General features: G+C 44.1%; 1 protein-coding gene across 4 annotated transcripts in view; it reads right to left on the bottom strand.

Moving 5' to 3' along the window:
• The window catches only part of nap1l1 (nucleosome assembly protein 1-like 1), a 116,539-nt gene that overhangs the window by 23,856 nt on the left and 66,242 nt on the right, over window positions 1-26,441 (bottom strand). For all 4 annotated transcript variants that reach the window (XM_080191458.1, XM_080191460.1, XM_080191461.1 and 1 more), the window contains exons 9-12: window positions 19,376-19,515; window positions 7,000-7,145; window positions 6,877-6,896; window positions 6,075-6,197 (exon numbers count right to left, since the gene is read on the bottom strand). In XM_080191458.1, the coding sequence (XP_080047584.1) occupies window positions 6,075-6,197; window positions 6,877-6,896; window positions 7,000-7,145; window positions 19,376-19,515 (429 nt within the window). The remainder of the gene's footprint in view (window positions 1-6,074; window positions 6,198-6,876; window positions 6,897-6,999; window positions 7,146-19,375; window positions 19,516-26,441) is intronic.

Genomic DNA, 26,441 nt, shown 5'->3' with positions numbered 1-26,441 from the left:
CTTTGGTTCCGTCTTCGCAAAGGGGTCACAAGTAACATACTAGGAACACAAGAGGAAGGAGCTGAAGAAAATTAGTATTAACAGAAATAGGGCAGGAGCCAACAGCAGAAGTCTTGCGGCTCCAGGTGCTTTTTTTTTTAAAAAGTGCAGTGGCAACATTTAAGAGACATCTGAATGGGTACATGAATAGGGAGGGATTACAGAGTTATGGACTGAGTAAGGGCAGAAGATTTTTTTTTAAGTTTAATTAAGGCGTTACAATCACGATGGGTATGGGTATGGAGGGCCGAAGGGCCTGTTCCTGTGCTGTTCCTTTCTTTGGTTTTTTTGTTCGGGGAACAACTGCTCCCTCTCCACCCTGTCCGTGCTTCTCAATCTTGTACACCTTTATCACCCCTCAGCCTTCTCTGCTACAATAGAAACAACCCAACTCTATCCAACCTCTCAACATAAATGTTCCATTCCAGGCACATAAGAACAAGAAGCAGGGGTAGGCAATCTGGCCCCTCGAGCCTGCTCCGCCATTCAATAAGATCATGCTCATCTTTTTGTGGACTCAGCTCCACTTACCCACTCACTCACCATAACCCTTAATTCCTTTACTGCTCAAAAATTTATCTATCCTTGTTAATTTATCTCCTCTGTTAATTATCTGCCCATTCAACCATCCCATCTATATCTTCCTGTAGCCCACACACAGCCTCACTTAACTATCTGGCCAATCGTCATGTCATCCACAAACTTACTAATCCTTCCTCCAAATAGTCATCTATGTCGTTTATAAAAAATGGCAAATATGGGAACCCAGCAGGCTCTGCTGCAACTAACAGTTCACAATGCCTCATCATTTCCTGGCTTTGAGTTGTTAAACGCAGCGTTAGGTAGGTCGATGAGGTTCTCCTGTCAGATTGGTTCCCTGACCACCTGCCATAGGCCCAGTCCAGCAGCTATGATGTTCTTCTGAATCAACCAATGTCAGTACTCATCATACTACAGACTTACTCCTGGCGATGGGCACCGAAGTCCCCCAGCCAAAGTACATTGTGTCACTGACACCCTGAAGTACTTTCACCAATTGGTGCTCATCATGGAGGAATACTGACCCAGCCAAGTCAGTACAGTATGTGATTATCAGTAGAAGATTTCCTTGATGTTGAATCTGACGCCAGGAGACTTCATGGGTCCGGAATCAATGTTGAGGACTGCCAGCGCAACTCCACCCTGATTATATTCCACTGTGTGGCAGATGGGCTTCAACCCAGACAAGTGGGTGGTGGTTCATTTTGGCCGGTCAAACGGGATTAAGGAATGTAACATTAAGGGCAAGACTCTTGGCAGTGTGGAAGATCAGAAGGATCTTGGGGTCCGGGATCATAAGACGCTCAAATCAGCCTCACAGGTAGAGGATGTGGTTAAGGCGGCGTATGGTGTACTGGCCTTCATCAATTGAGGAATTGAGTTGGGAGATAATGCTGCAGCTGTATAAGACCCTGGTCAGACCCCACTTGGAGTACTGTGCTCAGTTCTGGTCACCTCATTAGAGGAAGGATGTGGAAGCCATAGAAGGGGTGCAGAGGAGACTTACAAGGACGTTGCCTGGATTGGGTGGCATGCCTTATGAGGAGAGGTTGAGACAGCGCGATCTTTTCTCCTTAGAGAGACAAAGGATGACAGGTGACCTGATAGAGGTGTATAAGATGTTGAGAGGTATTGATCGAGTGGCTAGTCAGACTTTTTCCCAGGGCTGAAATGGCTGCTGCAAGAGGAGACAGGTTTAGGGTGCTGGGGAGTAGAGAGATGTCAGGGATAAGTTTTTCACCCAGAGGGTGGTGGGTTCGTGGAATCAGCTGCCTATGGTGGTGGTGAAGGCGGATGCGACAGGTTCTTTTGAGAGACTTCTGGATGAGTACATGAGACTTCATACGATAGAGGGTTAGAGGTAAGCCTAGTAGGTCGGGGTATGTTTATAGAACATGAACACTACAGCACAAACAGGCCCTTTGGCCCACAAGTTGCGCCGATCACTTCTATGCCTACCAAGCCATAGAACTATCTGTAACTTCCAATGCCATTAGATCCCATATACTCATCCAGAAGTCTTTTAAAAAAACCCCAGCAAGTTCGCCTCCACCACCACCGACGGCAGCTGATTCCACTCACTCAACTCCCTCAGTGAAAAACTTTCCCCTAACATCTCCTCTGTACTTGCTTCCCAGCACCTTAAACCTGTGTCCTCTCGTAGCGACCATTTCAGCCCTGGGAAATAGCCTCCGAGAATCCACCCTATCTATTCCTCTCAACATCTTATAAACCTCTATCAGGTTACCTCTCAACCTTCGTCTCTCCAGGGAGAAGAGACCCAGCTCCCTCAACCTGTCCTCATAAGGCATGCCTCCCAATCCAGGCAACATCCTTGTAAATCTCCTCTGCACCCTCTCAATAGCTTCCACATCCTTCCTGTAGTGAGGTGACCAGAACTGCTCACAGTACTCCAAGTGGGGTCTGACAAGGGTCTTATAAAGTTGCAGCATTACCTCCCAACTCCTAAACTCAATCCCTCGATTAATGAAGGCCAGTACACCGTACGCCTTCTTGACCACATCCTCCACCTGCGAGGCAGATTTAAGAGTCCTATGGACCCAGACCCCAAGATACTTCTGCTCTTCAACAGAGCTAAGACTCCTACCCTTGATATTGTACTCCTGCATCCCGTTGGTCCTGCCAAAATGGACCACTACACATTTTTCCGCATTGAAGTCCATCTGCCACTTCTCCACCCAGTCTTGCATCCTATCTATGTCACGCTGCAACTTTTGACATCCCTCCAGACTATCCACAATACCACCAACCTTCGTATCGTCGGCGAACTTGCTTACCCATCCCTCCACTTCCTCACCTAGGTCATTTATGAAAATGACAAACAGCAAGGGTTCTAGAACAGATCCCTGGGGTACTCCACTGGTGACCGACCTCCATGCAGAAAAAGACCCATCCACAACCACTCTCTGCCTTCTGCAGGCAAGCCAGTTCTGGATCCACAAGGCCAAAGCCCCTTGGATCCCACACCCTCTCACCTTCTCAAGAAGTCTTGCATGAGGGACCTTATCAAACACCTTGCTGAAGTCCATGTAAACCACATCCACCGCTCTTCCTTCATCAATGTGTTCAGTCACATTTTCAAAGAACTCAACTAGGCTCGTAAGGCACGACCTGCCCTTGACAAAGCCGTGCTGACTATTCTTGATCATTCTAAACTTCTCTAAATGCTCATAAATCTTGTCCCTCAGAATCCTCTCCATCAACTTACCAACCACTGAGGTCAGACTCACTGGTCGGTAATTTGCTGGGCTATCCCTGTTCCCTTTCTTGAAAATCAGAACCATATCTGCAATCCTCCGGAACCTCTCCCGTCTCCATTGACGATGCAAAGATCATCGCCAGGGGCTCTGCAATCACTTCCCTCACCTCCCACAATAACCTGGGGTACATCCCATCCAGTCCCAGCAACTTATCTATCTTGATAGAATTTAAAAGTTCCAACACATCCTCTCTCTCAACATCCACATACTCAATCTTTTCAGTCTGCTGCAAACTTGTAGTACAACCTCCCAGATCACTTTCCACCGTGAATACCTAGGCAAAGTACTCATTAAGCACCTCTGCCATTTCTTCCGGTTCCACAGACTTTTCCCCCTTCACCTTTTATAGGTCCTATCCCTTCTCTTCTCATCCTTTTACTCTTCACATATTTGTAGAACACCTTGGGATTCTCCTTAATTTTACCTGCCAAGGCCTTCTCATGTGCCCTTCTGGCTCTCCTAATTTCCTTTTTAAGCTCCTATCTACAAGCCTTATACTCCTCTAGATCCTTAACATCTCTTAGCTCTCTGAACCTTTTATACACCTTTTTCTTCTTGACCAGGTTCACCACAACCTTTGTGCACCACGGCTCCTGCGACCTACCAAGACCTCCTTGTCTCATCGGAACATTGTTGTGCAGAGCTCCAGTCAAACATTCCTTGAAAATCCGCCACCTTCCTTCAGTACTTTTCCCCAAGAACACCACCTTCCAGTTTATTCGTCCAATTGTCTGCCTGATGTCATCATATTTCCCCTTACTCCAGACAAACACCTTCCTAGCCTGCCTGATCTTATCTCTTTCCAATGCCATCGTGAAGGAGACAGAATTATGATCTCCATCCCCGAGATGCTCTCCCACCAAGAGATCCGTCACCTGTCCTGGTTCATTAGCCAGCACCAGGTCAACTACAGCCTCTCCTCTCGTAGGCTTATCCACGCGCTGTGTCAGGAAACCCTCCTGAACACACCTAACAAACTCCTCCCCATCTAAACCCCTTACCGTAGGGATGTTCCAGTCAATATTTAGGAAATTAAAGTCTCCCATCATGACAACTCTTATTACTACATCTTTCTAGGATCTGTTTCCCTATCTGCACCTCAACTTCCCTGTCACTATTGGGTGGCCTATAGAAAACACTCAAAGTTATCGACCCTTTGCTGTTCCTAACTTTCACCCAGAGACTCCGTAGACAGTCCCTCCACAGCATCCACCTTCTCTGCAGCCATGACACTGTCCCTGATCAACAGTGCCACTCCGCCACCTCTTTTGCCCCCCCTCCCTGTCCTTCCTGAAGCATCTGAATCACGGCACCTTTAACATAGAACACTACAGCACGATGTTAAATCCCATCTGCTTTATTTCTCCACATACTGGTCTGGCGTATGAGACTCAAGTATACGGTTGATTTTTAATTGCCACTAAGTTGCACCAAAGCATTCGGAAGTCAAAAAGGAAAAACTAAGCAGATCACCTGGCATCGATTAGAAATAACACTGGCCTGTCAACCTTGTCTTCATTATACATATCTGAACCAAAATTGTAAGAACATTCTTGACAGATTTGTCAAGCAATAGCCTGACATCGTTATACTCAGAATCATGCCTTGCAATGTCCTAGGTGATATCATCAGCATACCCAGATATTATCTGTCCCACTGGCAGGACAACCCACCAGAAGTGGCAGCACAGTGGAATACAGAACATAGAAAACTACAGCACAAACAGGCCCTTTGGCCCACAAGTTGTGATCATATCCCTTCCTACTGGACCTACCTATAACACTCAATCCCATTAAATCCCATGCACTCATCCAGAAGTCTCTTCAAAGACCCCAGCGAGTTCACCTCCACCACCACCGACGGCAGCCAATTCCACTCACTCACCACCCGCAGTGAAAAAATTTAAGACAATCGATGATCGTTTCATGGTCTTCATTTCTTGCACTAACTTCCAATTCCAGATTAACCGAATTTAAATTCTACCAGCTGCCGAGGCAAGATTTTAAGTCTGTGTATCCACAGTATCTGCCTCAGTTTCTGGATTATTAGTCCAGTGGCATTATCCCATGCTGCCACCACCACAGACGCGGCACAGACACTGACCCAAGCCAGGAATCGAACCCAGGTCCCTGACACTGAGGCAGCAGTGCTAACCGCTGTGCCATCATGCTGCCCCTAGCACTTGAGGCCAACATTCCTCATTGCATTTGATAAGATGGCAGTGAGTTGCCTTAGAATCATAGAATCCCTAAAGTGAAGGAGAACATTCAGCCCATCAAATCTGCACCAACAATAATCCCACCCAGGCTCTATCCCTATAATCCCATTTATTTACATAGAACATAGATAGAACCCTACAGCGCAGAAAGCAGCCCTTCGGCCCATCAAGTCTGCACTGAACGCAATCCCACCCAGGCCCTACCCCCATATTTTACCATTCATCCCTCTAAACTACGCATCCCTGCTAATTCCAGACTAAAGGGCAACTCAGCATGGCCAATCAACCTAACCTGTACATCTTTGGACTTCTTTCTTAGGATACTTTCCTATTAGGATGTGGCTTTTAAGCCGTGGAATTTGCTATTCTGTGGAACATAACCATTTCTAAACACAACAGATGGTCTGCACTCACTTTACTAGGCTGCCAAGAATACAGGTATCAAAAGTTAGGTTTACCAAAATAGCAGCACACAGCACCTTATAGAAAGGACTTACATCATCATCGTCGTCTTCAATAGCTTCTCCTGTGAAGTATAATACTGCTCGTGGAATTATGCGTTCATGCAAGAAGTGACCAATCTCAAAATCAGCAGCAAGTATTGCCTCAGAATCTTCATCCTACAACAGTAGAAAAGTAAAACCTCAAAAGTTCTAGCATTTAATTTAAAAGGCTTTACTAAGCAGCCAACATTGGCATCTACCCTGAAGTACTGCTCTTCACTCCGACAGGATTTTATGTCTCTCCCCTTGCACCCCCCCACCACCCACCTTCACTGCTTTCCATTTCTACAACTTATCTTTCATTCCCACACCCTGCAGTATAAATATCTCCCTCTTTCTATGCCTTTTAGCTTTGACAGAAGGGTCATCTGGACTCAAAACATTAGCCCTTTTCTCTCCTTACAGATGCTGCCAAACCTGAGATTTTCCAGCATTTTGTCTTTTGGTGTCAGATTCCAGCATCCACAGTAATTTCCTTTCAACATTGGCATCCTTGTTCCACTTATAAATTGTTGCATGTTATTCAGCTGAAGACACTGTTCCTTTAAGAAATAGATCAGGCAAAACATCTCTGCTTCTTCTCCATTAACCCCATCATGTCCAAGTTGACATTCTAAGCTAACATCCAAAAATTGTTAACCAGTAACAGGTTTGCCCCACGTAACAATGTTCCCTTAGCAATCAAGAAACCTGCTTCATAAGGAGGCATCATGTGCAACAGTTAAAAACATTAAATTAAAAAATTGCAATATATTGAAACAGTAAATTACAAACATTAGTTTAACAGCCAACTTACCAGCTCTCCATTTTCTGGAACTGCAAGAGAAAAAGGAAAGTAAATTAGAAAAATTACAAAGTAGCACTATAGGGGTTCTATGATTCCATGTTAATTAAATCTATTAACACTGTTCAGACTCACCTTCAGGGGGGCAAAAGAAATTGAAGAAAGAGTCATTTGGTACAGTTTTTGTCACGGTTCTAACAGTGCCACGACCCTTATGCTTCTGCTTCTTTTTAATTGTTTTCATTGTGATGTTCTTTCCTTTCTTCCAGTCGATCAGGCACCTGCATTATGAGTTGCAGATTTTTTAAAAAAATATTCTTGGTTGCTAGATAAGCTTTCCAGGCAACATTACAGATGTACAAATATATATTGTGGTAGGAAATAAACAGGTCATTCACTTCAATTTTCCAATATTATCAACATTAAGCAGCTCCATTTACCATCTCTGCTCGCTAGCAATCATTTTGCATTCCTTGCTAGAAGTTCAAAGATTGTCATGTTCACATTTACACCAGTGACATAATGCAATTCAAAAACTCCATGACAAAGTGAGCATCTCTCAAATAACCTAGTTACTTCCATTAAATGATTCATTCTATTACCCTATACTAGACACAGGAAAAAAAAATCAATGGCTCACAAGCTGCTGGGAAAAGAATTGCTTGTGAGCTGAAGCCAGTCCTCAAACCACCTCCAGCACCCAAGAGCTTCTGATGCGGTCCGCAGCCACAACAGGAATGCCAATGGTAGTAGCTCAAGGAGATTTAGTCTGATTGGTCGGAACTGTTCCTAATGCAAAGATCATCTTTCTTAAATGAGGAATAACTGTACACAGTGCTCCAGATGTGGTCTCATGAACATCCTGCATAAATGCAGCAAAATCTAATTGTTCTATTTCATTCCGTCTTGTAATAAACATCAACATTCCATTTACCTTCTTAATCACTTACATACAATTTTAAGATTCATGCACCAGGATACCCACGTTTCTCTGTGCCGTCGAGTTCTGCAATCTCCCTCAATTTAAATAGAGTACTGCTTTTTTATTCTTCCTACGAGAGTGGACAAGTTCCCATTTTCCCACATTATACACCAGCTGCCAATTTATTTTACCTACTCACAACCTATTTACACTTCATCTCTTACTTTCGTGCCATCTGCAAGCTTAGTTACCGTAAATTTGGTCCCATCTTCCAAGTCATTGAGAAAGTTTGTAAATAGTTGAGGTCCTAGCACAGATCCCTGCAGCATTCCAAGGATTGCAGGTTGCCAACCTGAAAGTGACCCATTTATCCCCATACTTGTCAGTCAACCAAAAAGTTTCAAGACCACCTTATCAAAAGGTAACCACAGAATGAAGAGCAGAGAGAAGCCCTTAAGTTCAAACTTTCACTGCAGAATGCAAATTTAGAATAATGTGGACTTGTGAAAAGCCAGAAGATCTGAGGAGACAGCCAAAGATTGACAAGTCCTTATAGTAGAACACAGAACATTGCAGCGCAGTACAGGCCCTTCGGCCCTCGATGTCGCACCGACCAGTGGAACCAATCTAATGACCCTCTAACCTAAACTATTCCAATGTTATCCATTTGCCTAGCCACTGACCATTTGAACGCCCTTAAAGTTGGCGAGTCCACAACTGCTGCAGGCAGGGCATTCCACAGCATTACTACCCTCTGAGTAAAGAACCTACCTCTGACATCCGTCCTATAATTACCACCCCCTAATTTAGAGCTATGCCCCTTCGTGTTAGCCGTCACCATCCAAGGAAAAAGGCTCTCACTATCCACCCTATCTAACCCTCTGATCATCTTGTATGCCTCAATTAGGTCACCTCTCAACCTTCTTTCTAACGAAAACAACCTCAAGTCCCTCAGCCTTTCCTCATAAGACCTTCCCACCATACCCGGCAACATCCTGGTAAACCTCTGCACCCCTTCCAATGCCTTCACATCCTTATAATGCAGCGACCAAAACCATACGCAATACTCCAAGTGCGGCCGCACCAGAGTTTTGTACAATTGCAAGTTCAATCCCTCTACCAATAAAAGCTAACACACCATACGCCTTAAACTTATCAACCTGGGTGTCAACTTTCAGGGATGTATGCACACGTACACTGACATCTCTCTGCTCGCCGACACTACCAAGAGTCCTTCCATTAGCCCTATATTCTGTAGTCCTGTTACTCTTATCAAAATACATCACCTCACACTTTTCCGCAATAAACTCCATTTGCCACCTCTCGGCCCAGCTCTGCAGCTTATCTATGTCCCTCTGCAAACTGTAACATCCATCCTCACTGTCTACAACTCCTCCGACTTTGGTGTCATCAGCAAATTTACTAACCCATAATGGGCCTGTGAAGCTGTAGTGTTCTGTTGGAATGGCTGGGTATTGGTTTTGGTAAAAGGAGAAGCTTGAAAATACATGTCAATATGCTACCAAACCCCCCACCTCTACACCATGAGCTTTTATTTTCCAGTGGCATTTGATGTGGCACCTTAATCAAATGCCTTCTACAAATCCAAGTACAGTATGTCCAAAGGATACCCTTCAGCAACTACTCATGTTAGTCCTTCAAAGGATTCCAATAAAATGGTTAAATATGATTTTCCCTTCTCAAACCGAGCTCCAATTTTAACGCAACATAAGAAATAGGAGCAGGAGTAGGCCATCTAGCCCTTCGAGCCTGCCCCGCCATTCAATAAGATCATGGCTGATCTGAAGTGGATCAGTTCCACTTTCACGCTTTCTCCCCAAAACCTTTAATTCCCTTGTCTATCAGAAACCTATCGACCCATGACTTAAATATATTCAGCGAGGTAGCCTCCACCACTTCAACGGGCAGAGAAATCCAGAGATTCACCACCCTTTGAGTGAAGAAGTTCCCCCTCAACTCTGTTCTAAACTGCCCACCCCTTATTTTGAGGCTGTGCCCTCCAGTTCTGCTATCCTTTCTAAGCAGGAAGAATCTCTCTACCTCGACCCTATCTAGCTCCTTCATTATCTTATACGTCTCTATAAGATCCCCCCTCATCCTTCTAAACTCCAATGAGTACAGACCCAGTCTAGTCAATCTCTCCTCATAGGCTAACCCCCTCATCTCCGGTATCAGCCTAGTGAACCTTCTCTGTACTACCTCCAAGGCCAATATATCATTTCGCAAATGTGGCGACCAAAACTGCACACAGTACTCCAGTTGCAGCCTCACCAGTACCCTGTACAGTTGCAGCAAGACCTCCCTACTTTTATATTCTATCCCTCTCGCTACAAAGGCCAACATCCCATTCACCTTCTTGATCACCTGCTGCAGCTGCAGACTGAGTTTTTGTGATTCGTGCACAAGCACCCCCAGGTCCCTCTGCACTGTAGCATGCTGCAGCTTTTCGCCTTTTAAGTAATAATCCCTCCTACTATTATTTCTACCAAAGTGGATAACCTCACATTTGCTACATTATACTCTATCTGCCAGGTCTTCGCCCACTCACTCAGCCTATCCAGATCTCTCTGCAGACTTTCCGCGCCTTCCATGCGATTTGCTTTTCCACTCATCTTCGTCTCATCATCATCCACTCATCTTTTCCACACATCCTCCTCATGACAAGTGTCAAGTTAAACTGGCCTGTTTCTGTGTTCTTACTACAAAGTGCTTTAAACTTATTTAAACAGGTTTTTAAACAGGTAATTTCTTATCTGTCTCTCTGCTCCAGCAAACAATGCTCCAGCACGTGCAGCAGGTGGTCAGGAAGGTGAATGGGATGCTGGCCTTCATAGCGAGGGGGATCGAATATAAAAGTAGGAGGTCTTGCTGCGTCTATATAGGGCATTGGTGAGGCCGCAGCTGGAGTACTGTGCGCAGTTTTGGGCGCCGTACTTACGCAAGGATATTTTGGCCTTGGAGGGAGTGCAGAGGAGGTTTACTAGGCTGATGCCGGAGTTGAGGGGGTTGAGCTATGAGGAGAGGCTGAATAAACTACGCTTGTACTCGTTAGAGTTAAGAAGAATGAGGGGAGATCTCATTGAGACGTACAAGATGATGAATGGGATGGATAGGATAGAGGTGGAGAGGCTCTTCCCGCTCAGAAAGGATAGTAGGACTAGGGGGCACAGCCTCAAGATAAAGGGGGGTGCGGTTTAGAACGGAGTTGGAGGAGGAACTTCTTCACTCAAAGGGTGGTGAATCTCTGGAATTCTCTGCCCGTTGAAGTGGTGGGGGCTACCTCGCTAAATATTTTAAAGACGCGGGTTGATGGGTTTTTGATAAGAGAGGGGATTAAGGGTTATGGGGAGAGAGCGGGAATGTGGAACTGAGCCACGACAGATCAGCCATGATCTTTATTGAATGGCGGCGCAGGCTCAAAGGGCTAGATGGCCTACTCCTGCTCCTATTTCTTATGTTCTTTCCATAGATCTGGTGGTTAGGGAGCACATCACAGCTACACAAAGTCATCTTGGAAGAATCATGAAACAAGACACTGTGGGTAGAGCTCAGAAACAGAAAGGGGGACAGTACTATAGGTCTCCCAACAGCCCACAGGAAATTGAAGAACAGATCTAAGATTTTGGCAGATGTAGAAATAATAGGCTAGTTGAAGTTGTGGTAGTGAAGAAGATTGTGCAGGAAATAGATAAATTGGGAAATTGGATGGAGAAATGGCAGTTGGAATTTAATCCGGACAAATGAGAGGTGTTGCATTTTGGTAGATTCAATTCAGATGGGAGCTATAAAATAAATGACAGAACCATCAGGAGCATAGACTCTGATCTGGGAGCACAGGTCCACAAATCCTTTAAAGTGACAGCACAGGTGGAGAAGGTGGTGAAGAAAATATATGGCATGCTTGCCTACATCAGCTGGGGCGACAAGTATAAAAGTTGGCAAGTTATAGAATTACTACAGTGCAAAACGCCTTTCGACCCATGAGCCTGCACCAACAACAATCCCACAACGTTCTCTCCCTGGGCGGCACGGTAGCACAGTGGTTAGCACTGCTGCTTCACAGCTCCAGGGACCTGGGTTCGATTCCCAGCTTGGGTCACTGCGTGGAGTTTGCACATTCTCGTGTCTGCGTGGGTTTCCTCCGGGTGCTCTGGTTTCCTCCCACAGTCCAAAGATGTGGGGGTTAGGTTGATTGGCCATGCTAAAATTGCCCTTAGTGTCCTGAGATATGTAGGTTAGAGGGTAAATGGGGGGGGGGGGATTGAGGTCGGTGCAGAGGGGTTTCTATGTAACCCCATGTACTTACCCTGCTAGTCCTCCTGACACTAGGGGGCAACTTACTCTTGCCAATCAACCTAGCCCACACATCTCTGGATTACATTAGTTATATAAAACACTGGGTACGCCACATTTGGGATATGGTGTTCAATTCCAGTTGCCACCCCACCAGGAGGTGGAGGCTTTGGAGAGAGTACAGAAAAGGTTTTATCAGAATGTTGCTCGAATTGGAGGATATTAGCGAAGAGAAATTGAATAAACTGGGATTGTTTTCCCTGGAAAGGAGGCTGAGGGGCTACTTGATTAAAGTTTATAAAACTAGGAGGGGCATAAATCAGGTGAACAGTGGGTAGTTTTTTTCCCAGGGCAGAAATGAACAATTACAAGGTGGCACAAGTTCAAGGTAATTGGGGGATGAAGGTTCAGGAGAGAAACACGGGAGAAGTTTTTTTTAAAAACAGGGTGGGGGGTGCTGGGAATGCATTGCCAAGCGAGGTGGTTGAGGCAGACACGTTAGCCACATTTAAGACTTATCCGGATAGACACATGAACAGGTAGGGAAGGGAAGGATACAGGCAATTGGTGTAGTAATGTAATCAGTGCAGGCTTGGTGGGCCAAAGGGCCTCTCCCTGTGCTGCACTGTTCTTTCTGGAATAAAGAGTTTAGTTCCAACCTGAAAATCAATCATTATGTAGTATCTAGGAAGGACAGAAAGGAAAAGGTGGCAGAATTGCATTGCAGGTTAGAGGGAAAATTAATGCAAGCACATGGAAAAATATTAACTCTGGCAATGTGATAGAGTCGAGAAACATTAAGGGGGAAAGAATGTTATAGGGGTTGTAAACAGACCTCCAAACTGTAGTATTGATCTTGGGGGTGGCATTAAACAGGCAGAGATGCATGCTATAAAGGAACATCTTATATAGGCAATATATATTCATGATTTGGATGAGGGAACAAAATGTAACAAGTCAGTTTGCAGATGATACAAAGTTGGGTGCGAGGGTGAACTGTGACACGGATGCGGGGATCCTTCAGAATGATTTGGACAGGTTGGGTGGGTGGATAAATGCAAGGTTATTCACTTTGGAAGCAATCAGGAGAAGGGAGTGTGCAGCAGGACCTGGATGCCCTTGTGCACCAGTCGCTCAAGGTAAGCATGCAGGTGCAGCAGGCGGTAAAAGAGGCAAATGGTATGTTGGCCTTCATCGAGAGAGGTTTCAAGCACAGGAGCAGAGATGTGTTGTTGCAATTATACAGGGCCTTTGTGAAGTCAGACCTAGAGTAATGTGTGCAGTTTTGGTCTCCTTTTGTGAGGAAGGATGTTCTTGCTCTCAAGGGAGTGCAGTGAAGGTTTACCAGGCTGATTCTGGGATGGCAGGACTGATGTATGAGGAGAGATTGATCAGGTAGGATTATTTTCATTGGAGCTCAGATAAATGAGGGTTGGGGTGGTGCTAGGGCTAAGTGTGGGTCTTAGAGGCTTATAAAATTCCTACAGGGCTAGACAGGGTAGATGCAGGGAGGATATTCCTGATGGTGGGGGAGTCCAGAACCAGGGGTCACAGTGTGAGGATTCAGGGTAGACCATTCAGGACAGAGGTGAGGAGATATTTCTTCACCCAAAGAGTGGTGAGCCCGTGGAATTCATTACCACGGGAAGTAATTGATGCCAAAACATTGAATGTATTCAAGAGGCGGCTGGATATAGCACTTGGGGCAAATGGAATCAAAGGTCATGGAGAGAAAGCAGGATTAGGCTTTTGAGTTGATGGTCAGCCATGATTGTAATTTTTGGTGGAGCAGGCTATAAGGGCTACATGGCCTCCTCCTGCTCCTATCTTGTATGTTTCCATGAGTAATTATGGGTCACTTTAATCTGTATATAAATTGGACAAATCAGATTAGGTCACAATACAACAATGGAGAAATTCCTAGAGTGTATACAGGATGGTTTTCTGTACCAATATGTGAGGAACCAACTAAAGAACAGGCCATCCTAGATGGTGTGTTGTGCTATGAGAAATGAATAACTGACAATTTAGTTGTGTTAGACCCTTTAAGGATGAGTGGTCATAATATGGTACAACTTTTCACCAAGATGGAGTGTGATGTAGTTGATTCTGAGAGTAAGGTGCTGAATCTTAGTAAAAGGAAACTACAATGGTATGAGGTGGCTATGACAGATTGGGAAATGTTACTTCAAAAAGATGACTGTAGATAGGCAAACATTCAAAGAGCGCATGGGTGAATTGTAACAATTGTTTATTCCTGTCTCGCGCAAAAAATAGGAAAGGTGGCCAAACCACGGTTAAGAAGGGAAATTAGATCCAAGGAAGAGGCAGGCAGATTGGTTGGAAAAAACAACCGACCCAAGGAGTGTTTAATCAAAAAGACCCATACACAAGGTCCAGGCAGCTGAAAAACAGATGAAGCACTGGAGGAATACAGAGAAAGTAGAAAATAACTCAAAAGGAAGTTAGAAGGGCAAAAAGGGGTCACAAAATGTCCTTGGCAGGAGAATCCCAAGGCATTTTATACATACGTTAGGAGCATGAGGGTTGTCAGAGAAAGAATCAGACCTCTCAAGAACAAAAGGAGGGGAATTATGCTTAGAACCCAAGGAAGTAGGCAAGATCCTAAATGAATGCTTTGCATCAGTATTCACAAAGGACAGGGACATGTTGATCAGTAGTGTCTCAGAGGGACGTGTACACCCGTTAGAACAAATCACAATTACAAGGGAGGAAGTGTTAGGTGTTTTAGGAAGCATTAAGGTAGACAAATCCCCAGGGCCATATGGCATCTGCCTAGATTACTGAGGGAGACAAGAGATGAAATTGCTGGGCGTCTTAACAGGAATCCTTGTTTCTTCATTGGACACAGATGAGGTCCCAGAGGGTTGGAGGATAGCAAATGTGGTCCCGTTATTTAAGGGTAGCAAGGATAAACCGGGTAATTATAGGCCAGTGAGCTTGATGTCCGTGGTAGGGGAATTGTTGGAGAAGATTCTTAGAAATAGGATCTACACACATTTAGAACAGAAGAGTCTCATTAGCAATAGACAACATGGTTTTGTACGAGGGAGGTCATGCTTCACAAAATTTGGTCATTTTGAGGTGACAAAAATGATTGACGAAGGAAGGGTCGTGGATGTCATCTACATGGATTTTAGTGAAGCATTTGACAAGGTCCTTCATGACAGGCTGGTGCAAAAGGTTAAATCACAGGATCAAAGGTGACCTAGTTAGATGGATACAGAACTGGCTTGGCCGTAGAAGACAGAGGATAGCAGCGGAGGGGCCTTGTTTTGATTGGAGGTCTGTGACTAGTGGTGTTCCGCAGGGCTCTGTACTGGGATCTCTGCTGTTTGTGATTTACATAAATGATTTGGATGATATAGCCGGTCTGATTAAGTTTGCGGATGACAGATTGCTGGAGTTGCAAATAGTGATGAACACTGTCAGAGAATACAGCATGATATGGATAGGCTGGAAAATTGGGCATAGAAATGGCAGCTGGAATTTAATCCAGATAAATGCAAAGTGTTGAATTTTGGTAGATCTCATGCAGTGGGGGAGGGGGGGGGAAGCTACACAATAAAAGGCAGAACCATCAGGAGTATAGACGCAGAGGGGGATCTGGGTGTGCAAGTCCACAGATCCTTAAAGGTGGCAACACAGGTGGAAAAGATGGTGAAAGAGGCAGGTGGCGTGCTTGCCTTTATTGGATGGAGTATAAAAGTTGGCATATGTTGTTGCAGTTATATAGAACGTTGGTTAGGCCACATCTGGAATACTGCATCCAGTTCTGCCTGCTGCACTACCAGAAAAACATGGAGACTTTGGACAGAGTACAGAAAAGGTTTACTAGGATGTTGCCTGGTATGGAGGTGAGATTGAGTAAACTAGGGTTGTTCTTCCAGGAAAGACGGAGGGTGAAAGGCAACCTAATAGAAGTTTATAAATTAGATAGGGTGAACAGTTGGAAGCTTTTTCCCAGGTCGGAAATGACAAACACAAGGGGTCACAAGTTCAAGTGGGGGGGGGGGGGGCAAAGGTTCAATACAGATATGCGGGGGACGTATTTTACAGAGGGTGGTGGTGGGGGCCTGGAATCCACTATCAAGCTGGTTGAGACAGACATGCTAGGATCATTTAAGACTTATCTAGATAGTCACGTGAACAGACTGGGAATAGAGGGATACAAACGGATGGTCTGGTTAGGAACACATGATCGGTGCAGGAGGGCCGAAGGGCCTGTCCCTGTGCGGTATTGTTTTGTTCCTTTGAGTGGGAGTTGATTAGAATTCAGCAAAGGAGGATCAAGGGATTTATTAAGAAAAGAGAATATGGGAGAAACTTGCAGGGAGCAAAAGAAGACTTCGATAGGTACGTGAAGAGAAAGAAAATTGGCAAAGACAAGACAAATGTAAGTACCTTGCAGTCAGAAACAAAGGAATTTACAACTAAATACATAGTATTCACAAAAAACACTTCCACTTTACTAACATCAATCTTTTAGCCAATGTATTTGTCACCCTAATTTAACATACCCTTTGCCAATTTGCATGTGGCTCAAGTAACAATCCAGGGATTTTAACCTTGAAGATTCTGTTCTTCAATTTAATGCCTAATTCTTCAAACTGTGTACACAGAACCTCCTTTCCTTATCCTATCTAAGTCACTCATGCCTACACGGACCAAGATCACTGGATCTGCCTCCTCCCACTGAAAGTTCTTCTCCAGCCCAGAACAAGTGTCCTGAACCCTGGCATCAAGCAGGCCTTCAGGACACACTCTTCAGGCACAGTTTCTATTTCCCTGACTATACCATCCCCAATGACAACTAAATTTGTCTTTTCTTCCCCCAACTTGAGTGGCTCCCTCAACCACAGTGCCATGGTCAGTTTACTCATCATTCTTAGCATCCCCTCTCAACCACACAAGGAGCAAGAACCTCGAACCTGTTGGACAGGCCAGGGGCCGAGGCTCCTGCAGTGCTATCCCTTGGATCCCTCTACCTGCCTTACGCTAAATCATATCCTCCTGTCCCTGACCACTGGTCAGCAGCATCCAGGTACCTCACACCCTCCCTGATGTGTTGCAATGCCCAAAGTTCAGACTCCAGCTCATCAACTCTGAGCCACAACATGTGCGAACAACATGGACTATATGTGCTCACTGGGAACCACAATGGGGTCCACCAGCTCCCACATCCTGCAGATACAATACAATGCCTGGCCCGCCGTCCTATTTTAATTAGTTTTTGATTTGTTTTTTTAAAATTCAATTGGTTTTTAGATTTTTAATCTGAAATATTCACACCATTTTATCCTGTGCCTCCGCTGTCCGCTTAATGTTCTTTTATCCTTGTACACCAGTCACTGAAGGCAAGTATGCCGGTACAGCAGGCAGTAAAACAAAAGGCAAACGGTATACTGGCCTTCATAGTGAGAGGATTTGAGTACAGGAGCATACAATTATGCAGGACCTTGATGAAGCCACACCTGGAAAATGGTGCGCAGGTTTAGAATCAGAAACTAGAAGCAGTACACCATTTGGCCCTTCGAGCCTACTCCGCCATTCATGATGATCATGGCTGATCACCACGATATCCTGCTCCTGCCTACCACGACCATCAGAACATTCTTTTTGAACCTATCCTGTCTATTCCTGTCGGAATTTTAAGTTTCTATGAGGATCCCCCCTCACTCTTCTAAACTCCAATGAATATAACCCCAACCAACCTCGTGTCTCATCACATGTCAGACAGGTCTGCCAACCCAGGACAGGTGACCTCAACAGTGTCCTGTACAACTGCAGCAAAGCATCCCTACATGCAAATCCTCTCCTTATGAAGGCTAACATACCATTTGCCTTCTCTACTGCCTGCCGTGCCTGCATGCTTACTTTCAGCGACCGATGCACGAGGACACCATGATCTCGCTGAGTATCCACCTCTCTCAATTTACACCCATTCAAGTAATAATCTGTTGTCCTATTACTGCTACCAAAGTGGATAACCTCACATTTATCTACATTATGCTGCAGCTGCCATACACATGCCCACACGCTCAGCCTGTCCCAATCACACTGGAGCATCTCTGCATCCTCCACAGTTCATCCTCCCAACTTTGTATCACCTGCAAATCTGGAGATAATACATTTAGTTCCCTCTTCCAAATCATTTAATGTCATGTGAACAGTTGGAGTCCTCGTACTGACCCCTGCAGAATCTCACTAACCATTGACTACCGACCAGAAAAAGATCTCTGTTACTCTCTGCTAACCAGCTTTCTATCCATTTCAAGACATTACCTGCAATCCCACATGCTCCAACTTTACAAAGTGGTTGGCTATCTAAGACCTTGTCAAAAGTCTTTTGAAAGTCTAAACAAACTACATCCACTGGCTCGCTTCAGTCAACTCTACTACTTACATCCTCAAAGAATTCTAATAGATTCATCAAGCATGATTATACCTCTGCCTTCCAAATGCCGAGTTATGAAATCCTTGATAACAGACTTTAGCAACTTTCCCATTACTAACGCTAAACAAGCTTTTCTTGTTTTCCCTCTTCCTCCCTTTTTGAATAGCAGGCTTAAATTAGCTACCCTAGGAACCAATGAATTTACCATTTCCAGGGCCACTTCATTAAGATAAAGATCATCAGGCCCTGGAGACACATCCACTTTCAATCCCATCCATTTCTCCAAAACCATTTCTCTACTAACACTGATTCCTTTCAGCTCCTTGTTAAAACTTGTTTGGCAGAACTTTCAGTACACAAATAAAATACTATTTTAATTTCTCAGCCATTTCTTTATTCCCCAGAAGTGAATTCTCTGACTATAAGGGGCCAATATTGGCACTTGTCAATCTTACCAACATTTTCAACAATGACACTGTAGGCCACAGAGAGGCATCATGGACTAAAACTGTAACCAGTGGATTGGAGAAGCTTATGCTGGCAATAAACTACGTAAATCCTATTCAAACAGATGGCTGGAAATGGTTGGAGAGGTGATACAAAAAGCTGAGCTTGTTTTAAACAATAAAAAGCTGATTTTCCACCAGCAGTTCCAACACAAATTCAGTGCAACTCAACTCTAACTGTATTCACATATCTCACCCAGAGGTAAGATCACAAAATTTGACAACTCGGTACACTTTCTATTGCTGCAATTCTTCAATGTTTTAAATTCAATAGCAAAATGTTTAAATCATTTTCAATTTTGTCTGTTAAACTTAAAAAATGTTCAACATAAGTTGAAGAAACTTGCTTACCCTGTGCATCCCATAATTTCTGGCCCATCAAACGAGAAAGGGTCTGACTCATCAGGCTGCGACCTCATCTTGTATGTTTTTGTCACTACTTCATTTGTGAAAAACTCATTTGGCTCAAACTTAAACTCCAGAGTAAAACTCTAAAAGAAAATATACACAAGCAATAAGGCAAAATCATCAATAAGCTATTAAATAGAAATTGTTTTCTTTAAATAACTGAAAAGTTTTACTTTTGTATGCAAAGACAAAAGGGCAAACTCTTGCCCTCGAAAATATAAATTGAAAAATGCCTTGTTTACCATTTTGCAACTTTATGGCACTCATTAGATACACTGCAATAAATAGCTTGCAGTATTAAAGTTCGCACAGGTACATTTAACAAGCAGCTTAAGAATTCCCCAAGCAAACATTCCCCAACATAACTTGGATGTGCAATATTTAATTGTTCAGAGCTCCAGAAAGTCACAAAAATTCTTTCATTTGTTGGCATTGCTCAAAAAATTAACATTCTGGGACTTCAAGTGGTTTTGCATCAATACAGAATTAACAGATTGGACTCCATTGACAAGGAGGGAATTACCACTGATATTATTTTACCAAATAGGGCTCAAGTTTTCTGAATAATCTATGCTGACCCATTGAAATAAAACCGCAATGAATCATGACCAGCCATCGTACTGAAGCATTCACATGTTATCCAAGCTATCTGCACAAATGTGGGGTTCTCATTTGTTCTCTTCAGCTGCAGCCTCAGTTATTGTCACATTAACCTGATTGGAGTCAAATAGTTATTGCACCCAAGGGTCATGAAAGCAGAACAATTAATAGAACAGAACATGATTAGGTAAAGATCTGGAATGTCCAGTGAAACAAACCAGATTCACCAGGCTAGTTCCTGGGATGAGATAATTGTCCTATCAAATGAGACCATCAATAGTCTGGGTCTGTATCCCGAGGGGGCTTGACAGGGTAGACGGGGAGATGTTTTCTCTCATGGAAGGGTTTTGAACAAGGAAACATACTCATGTCCTTTAGGGAAGGAAATCTGCTGTCCTTACCTAGTCTGGCCTACATGACTCCAGAGTCACAGCTTCCCCACCACCACCCCCCCTCCCCCACCCAGCCCCCAACTGCCCTTTAAGAAGGACTAGAGATGGGCAATAAATGCTGGCCAGCCAGTGACACTCATGTCCCATGAATAATATAAAAGATAAAGGGCCAGTCATTAAAAATTGAGGTGTGCAGAAAATCCTCCTCACAGAGGGTAAAGAATCTCTGGAATTCTCTATCCCAAAAGGATGGTGGACGTGGATAAATATTTGATGGATCGAGGAATAATGCCTATGGGGAAGTGCACAGAAAAGGAGTCAAGGTGGGCACAGATCAACTCTGATCGTATTAAGAACATAAGAACTAGGAGGAGGAGGAGGAGGAGGAGGAGGCCATCAGGCCCCTTGAGCCTGCTCCACCATTCAATAAGATCATGGCTGATCTTTTCGTGGACTCAGCTCCACCTACCTGCCTGTTCACCATAATCCTTAATTCCTTTACTGTTCAAAAATCTAACTTTGCCTTAAAAATATTCAACAAGGATAGTCTCGACTGCTTCACTTTACAGATTTACGACCCATTAGGTGAAGATGATCCTCAACTCCATCTTAAGTCTGCTCCATATTATTTTGAGGTTATGCCCCCTAGTTCTGGTTTCAACCATTAGTGAAAACAACCTCCTTGCCTCATCTATTAGAACATAAGAAATAGGAGCAGGAGTAGGCCATCTAGCCCTTCGAGCCTGCCATTCAATGAGATCATGGCTGATCTGAAGTGGGTCAGTTCCACTTTCCCGCTTTCTCCCCATAACCCTTAATTCTCTTGTCTGTCAAAAACCTATCTACCCATGACTTAAATATATTTAGTGAGGTAGCCGCCACTGCTTCAATGGGCAGAGAATTCCAGATATTCACCACCCTTTGAGTGAAGTTCCTCCTCAACTCCGATCTAAACAGTCCCCCCCCACTTATCTTGAGGCTGTGCCCTCTAGTCCTGCTATTCCTTCATAATTTTATGTTTTGATGAGATTCCCCTTCATTCTAAATTCCAATGAATATAGTCCCAATCTACTCAGTCTTTCCTCATAAACCACTCCTCTCAACTCCAGCAGCAATCTAGTGAATCTCCTCTGCACCCCCTCCAGTGACAGCATATCTTCTCAAGTAAGGAGACCAAAACTGTACACAACTCCAAGTACAGCCTCACCAGCACTTCATACAGCTGCAACATAACCTCACTGTTTTTAAACTATCCTTCTAGCAATGAAGGACAAAATTCCATTTGCCTTAATTACCTGCTGCTCCTGCAAACCATGCACAAGGACATCCAGGTCCCTTTGCAGAGCAGCATGCTACAACTTTTTTAACCATTTAAACAGTCCATTTTGCTATTATTCCTACCAAAATGGATGATCTCACAATTACCAACATAGTACTCCATCTAAATGAGTGACTGAGGGTCTCCTCACCCACTCACTTTGACTATCTATATCCCTTTAGTGTCCTCTGAACACTTTGCTCTGCCATTCATCTTACTGTCATTTGCAAACTTCAGACACACTACACTTGGTCCCCCAACTCCAAATCATCTGTGTAAATTGTAAACAATTGTGGTCCCAACACTGATTGAGGCATACCACTAGTCATTGATCACCAGCCAGAAAAACACCCATTTATCCCCACTCTTTGCTTTGTCATAGCTAACCAATCCTCTGTACTGCCCTATGCATCAGAAAAACTCTGACCAAAACTGACAACTCATTTGATCAGTTTAAAATGGATTGTTGATCAGTTTCCTGAAGATTGCCCAATGTGTGTCTTTCCACATTTAGGTATATAATGGACTGAAGAGAGGTGGTTTTGTGGTTTCTAGGATGTTACTTCTCAATATTCAAAGCTATTCAGTATAACTAATGAAAACAGAAAATGCTGGAAATATTGTTGGTCAGCAACTGAAGATAAAAAGATTGATATTTCATTTGTACATCCTTATCATAACTCATTTCTTTTTTTTCCTATCATCTGAATATCTTTGAAACAGCTTTTAAGAAATTAAAATTGCAACAATACCAAGGTTGAAAGCACATGAAACTAAACACCAACATTGAATTTAGCTGATTAACATGTAACCAGAAAGGAAGCTGATATTTAAATTTCTCACAGAAGTAACACAACTTGGGGGCATTGAAAGAAAATTTTACCTGCTGTTATAAGTCGTGATAGTGTCTTAAGATAATGGTTTAATATTTATACTCAAATGTCATACTCATTGTGGCCTTTCATAATTATTTTGCACTAGTGACTTTTGCTTTCCTGCACTGTATATGTTACAGTTTTAAATGCATAAAACCTTCCAACTAGCCAAATTTTTAAAATATGATTTAGCACCTATCTAATGGCAATTACATATATTATTTGGGACAAACTCTTCAGCTGTAATTGATTTTTCTAACAATTGGTATATGTTACATGCACTGTTAACACGCCTGCCTTTTTGAATTTGTGAATTATTTATTGCAATAATGCCCAGTGTTCACTTGTTTCCATAACTGAAATGGTACAGCAGTTGCATGTTCTCTTTTTATAGGTAGATTCTTGACTGCGCTCCGTTTCACAATGTTTACATTTAACACAGTAAATATTCCGCCTGCATTGTTAGATCACAAACTATACAAACTTGTTCATTTATACCTTCGTGCTTTACATATTACAAATGCTTTCACAGAAGCAAAAATGATTTGAGTTGCACAACTTTCTAAGTAATTTTATAATCAATGAAATACTGTATCACTTTTTTTTAGAATGTGAAAAACTTTGGTGGTACAAGGTTTTATTTGTAAAATGTACATTGTGAACTTTACCAGAGAATTAACGGCTGTATTTTTGTTTTAAACTATATTTTATACTATCGTAGTTGATATTTTTTTTAAAAAAAAAGTCCCCTGGTCCGGATGGGATTTACCCTAGGATTCTCTGGGAGGCTAGAGGGGTGATTGCAGAGCCTCTGGCTCTGATCTTCAGGTCATCGTTGGTCTCTGGTATAGTACCGGAAGATTGGAGGACAGCGAATGTTGTCCCATTGTTTAAGAAGGGGAACAGAGACTTCCCCGGGAATTATAGACCAGTGAGTCTTACTTCTGTTGTGGGCAAGGTTTTAGAAAGAATTATTAGGGATAGGATTTATAGTTATCTGGAGAGTAATGAATTGATTAGAGACAGTCAGCATGGTTTTGTAGCAGGTAGGTCGTGCCTTACTAACCTTATTGAGTTCTTTGAGAAAGTGACCGAAGAGGTGGATAGGGGTAAGGCAGTTGACGTGGTATATATGGATTTTAGTAAGGCGTTTGATAAGGTTCACCATGGTGGGCTTCTGCAGAAAATGCAGATGTATGGGATTGGGGGTAACCTAGGTACTTGGATCAGGAATTGGCTGGCAGATAGGAGACAGAGGGTGGTGGTTCATGGTGAATATTCGTCATGGAGTTCGGTTACGAGCGGTGTGCCTCAGGGATCTGTTTTAGGGCCACCGCTGTTTGTAATTTTTATTAATGATCTGGATGAGGGTATAGTTGGGTGGATTAGTAAGTTTGCTGATGACACCAAAGTCAGTGGTGTGGTAGATTGTGAGGAAGGGTGTCATAGTTTGCAGGGTGACTTAGGTTGCAGAGCTGGGCCGCGAGGTGGCGGATGGAGTTTAATGTGGAGAAGTGTGAGGTAATTCATTTCGGTAGGAGTAACAGATGTGTTCAGTATAGGGCTAACGGGAGGACTTTGAATAAGAACATAAGAACATAAGAAATAGGAGCAGAAGTAGGCCATCTGGCCCTTCGAGCCTGCCCCGCCATTCAATAAGATCATGGCTGATCTGTCGTGGCTCAGCTCCACTTTCCCGCCCTCTCCCCATAACCCTTAATCCCTTCTCTTATCAAAAACCCATCAACCCGCTTCTTAAAAATATTTAGCGAGGCAGCCTCCACCACTTCAACGGGCAGAGAATTCCAGAGATTCACCACCCTTTGAGTGAAGAAGTTCCTCCTCAACTCCGTTCTGAACCGCCCCCCCTTTATCTTGAGGCTGTGCCCCCTAGTCCTACTGTCTTTTTTGAGCGGGAAGAGTCTTTCCACCTCTATCCTATCCATCCCATTCATCATCTTATACGTCTCAATGAGATCTCCCCTCATTCTTCTAAACTCTAACGAGTACAAGCCTAGTTTATTCAGCCTCTCCTCATAGCTCAACCCCCTCAACTCCGGTATCAGCCTAGTAAACCTCCTCTGCACTCCCTCCAAGGCCAAAATATCCTTGCGCAGGTGCGGCGCCCAAAACTGCACACAGTACTCCAGCTGCGGCCTCACCAATGCCCTATACAGCTGCAGCAAGACCTCCCTACTTTTATATTCAATCCCCCTCGCTATGAAGGCCAGCATCCCATTCGCCTTCCTGACCACCTGCTGCACCTGCACGCTGGGTTTTTGCGACTCATGCACAAGGACCCCGAGGTCCCTCTGCACCGTCGCCTGCTGCAGTTTTTCGCCACATAAGTAATAGTCCTTCCTACCATTCTTCCTACCAAAGTGGACCACCTCACACTTGCCAACATTAAATTCCATTTGCCATTTCCTGGCCCATTCGCCCAGCCTATCTAGATCCTTCTGCAGACTCTCCACACCCTCCGCACAATTTGCCTTTCCCCCAATCTTGGTGTCATCAGCAAATTTCGACACCCTACACTCGGTTCCCTCCTCCAGATCATCTATATAAATGGTAAATAGCTGAGGCCCCAGCACCGACCCCTGGGGCACCCCACTAGTCACCAACCGCCAATCCGAATAGCACCCATTGACCCCCACTCTCTGCCTCCTATTTGACAACCAATCCTCTATCCACGCTAACACCCTACCCCCAACTCCATGTCCTCTGACCTTCTGCAGTAACCTCTTGTGAGGTACCTTATCAAACGCCTTCTGAAAATCCAGAAAGACCACATCCACCAGCTCTCCTCTATCCACCGCCCTAGACACATCCTCATAGAACTCCAGTAAATTTGTCAGACACGACTTCCCTTTAATGAAACCGTGTTGCGTCTGCCCTATCAAGCAATTCCCTTCAAGATGCCTCGCAATTTCCTCCTTAATGACGGATTCTAACATTTTACCTAATAGTGTGGAGGAGCAGAGGGATCTAGGTGTATGTGTACATAGATCCCTGAAGGTTGGGAATCAAGTAGATAAGGTAGTTAAGAAGGCATATGGTGTCATGGCGTTTATTGGTAGGGGGATTGAATTTAGGAGTCGCAGCGTCATGTTGCAACTGTACACAACTCTGGTGCGTCCGCACTTGGAGTACTGTGTGCAGTTCTGGTCCCCACATTACAGGAAGGACGTGGAGGCTTTGGAGAGGGTGCAGAGGTGGTTTACCAGGATGTTGCCTGGTATGGAGGGGAGGTCATATGAGGAGAGACTGAGGGATTTGGGGTTGTTTTCGCTGGAAAGAAGGAGGCTAAGAGGGGATCTTATTGAAACATAAGATGATTAGAGGTTTAGATAGGGTGGATAGTGATAGCCTTTTTCCTCGGATGGAGAATGCTAGCACGAGGGGACATGGCTTTAAATTAAGGGGTGGTAGTTATAGGACGGATGTCAGGGGTAGGTTCTTTACCCAGAGGGTGGTGAGGGATTGGAATGCCCTGCCTGCTGCGGTTGTAAATGCGCCTAGATTGGGGGCGTTTAAGAGATCTATGGATAGGTTTATGGACAAAAAGGGATTGGTTTAGATTAGTGGGTCAGTGTTTTTTTTAGAAAAACTGGTCGGCGCAACATCGTGGGCCGAAGGGCCTGTTCTGTGCTGTAATGTTCTATGTTCTATACATGCTAATACATTACCCGTAACACTATGCACCTTTATCTTATGCAGCAGCCTTTTGTGCGGCACCTTGTTGAATGCCTTCTGGAAATCCAGATGCACCACATCCACAGGTTCCCAGTTGTCCACCAGGCTTGTAATATCCTCAAAGAACT

This window comes from Carcharhinus amblyrhynchos, chromosome 6 (assembly GCF_965287045.1).
Source record: "Carcharhinus amblyrhynchos chromosome 6, sCarAmb.v2.hapA, whole genome shotgun sequence".
NCBI lineage: Eukaryota > Metazoa > Chordata > Chondrichthyes > Carcharhiniformes > Carcharhinidae > Carcharhinus > Carcharhinus amblyrhynchos.
The sequence above is the reverse complement of the archived record's forward strand: the minus strand, read 5'-3'. Positions and strand labels throughout refer to the sequence as shown.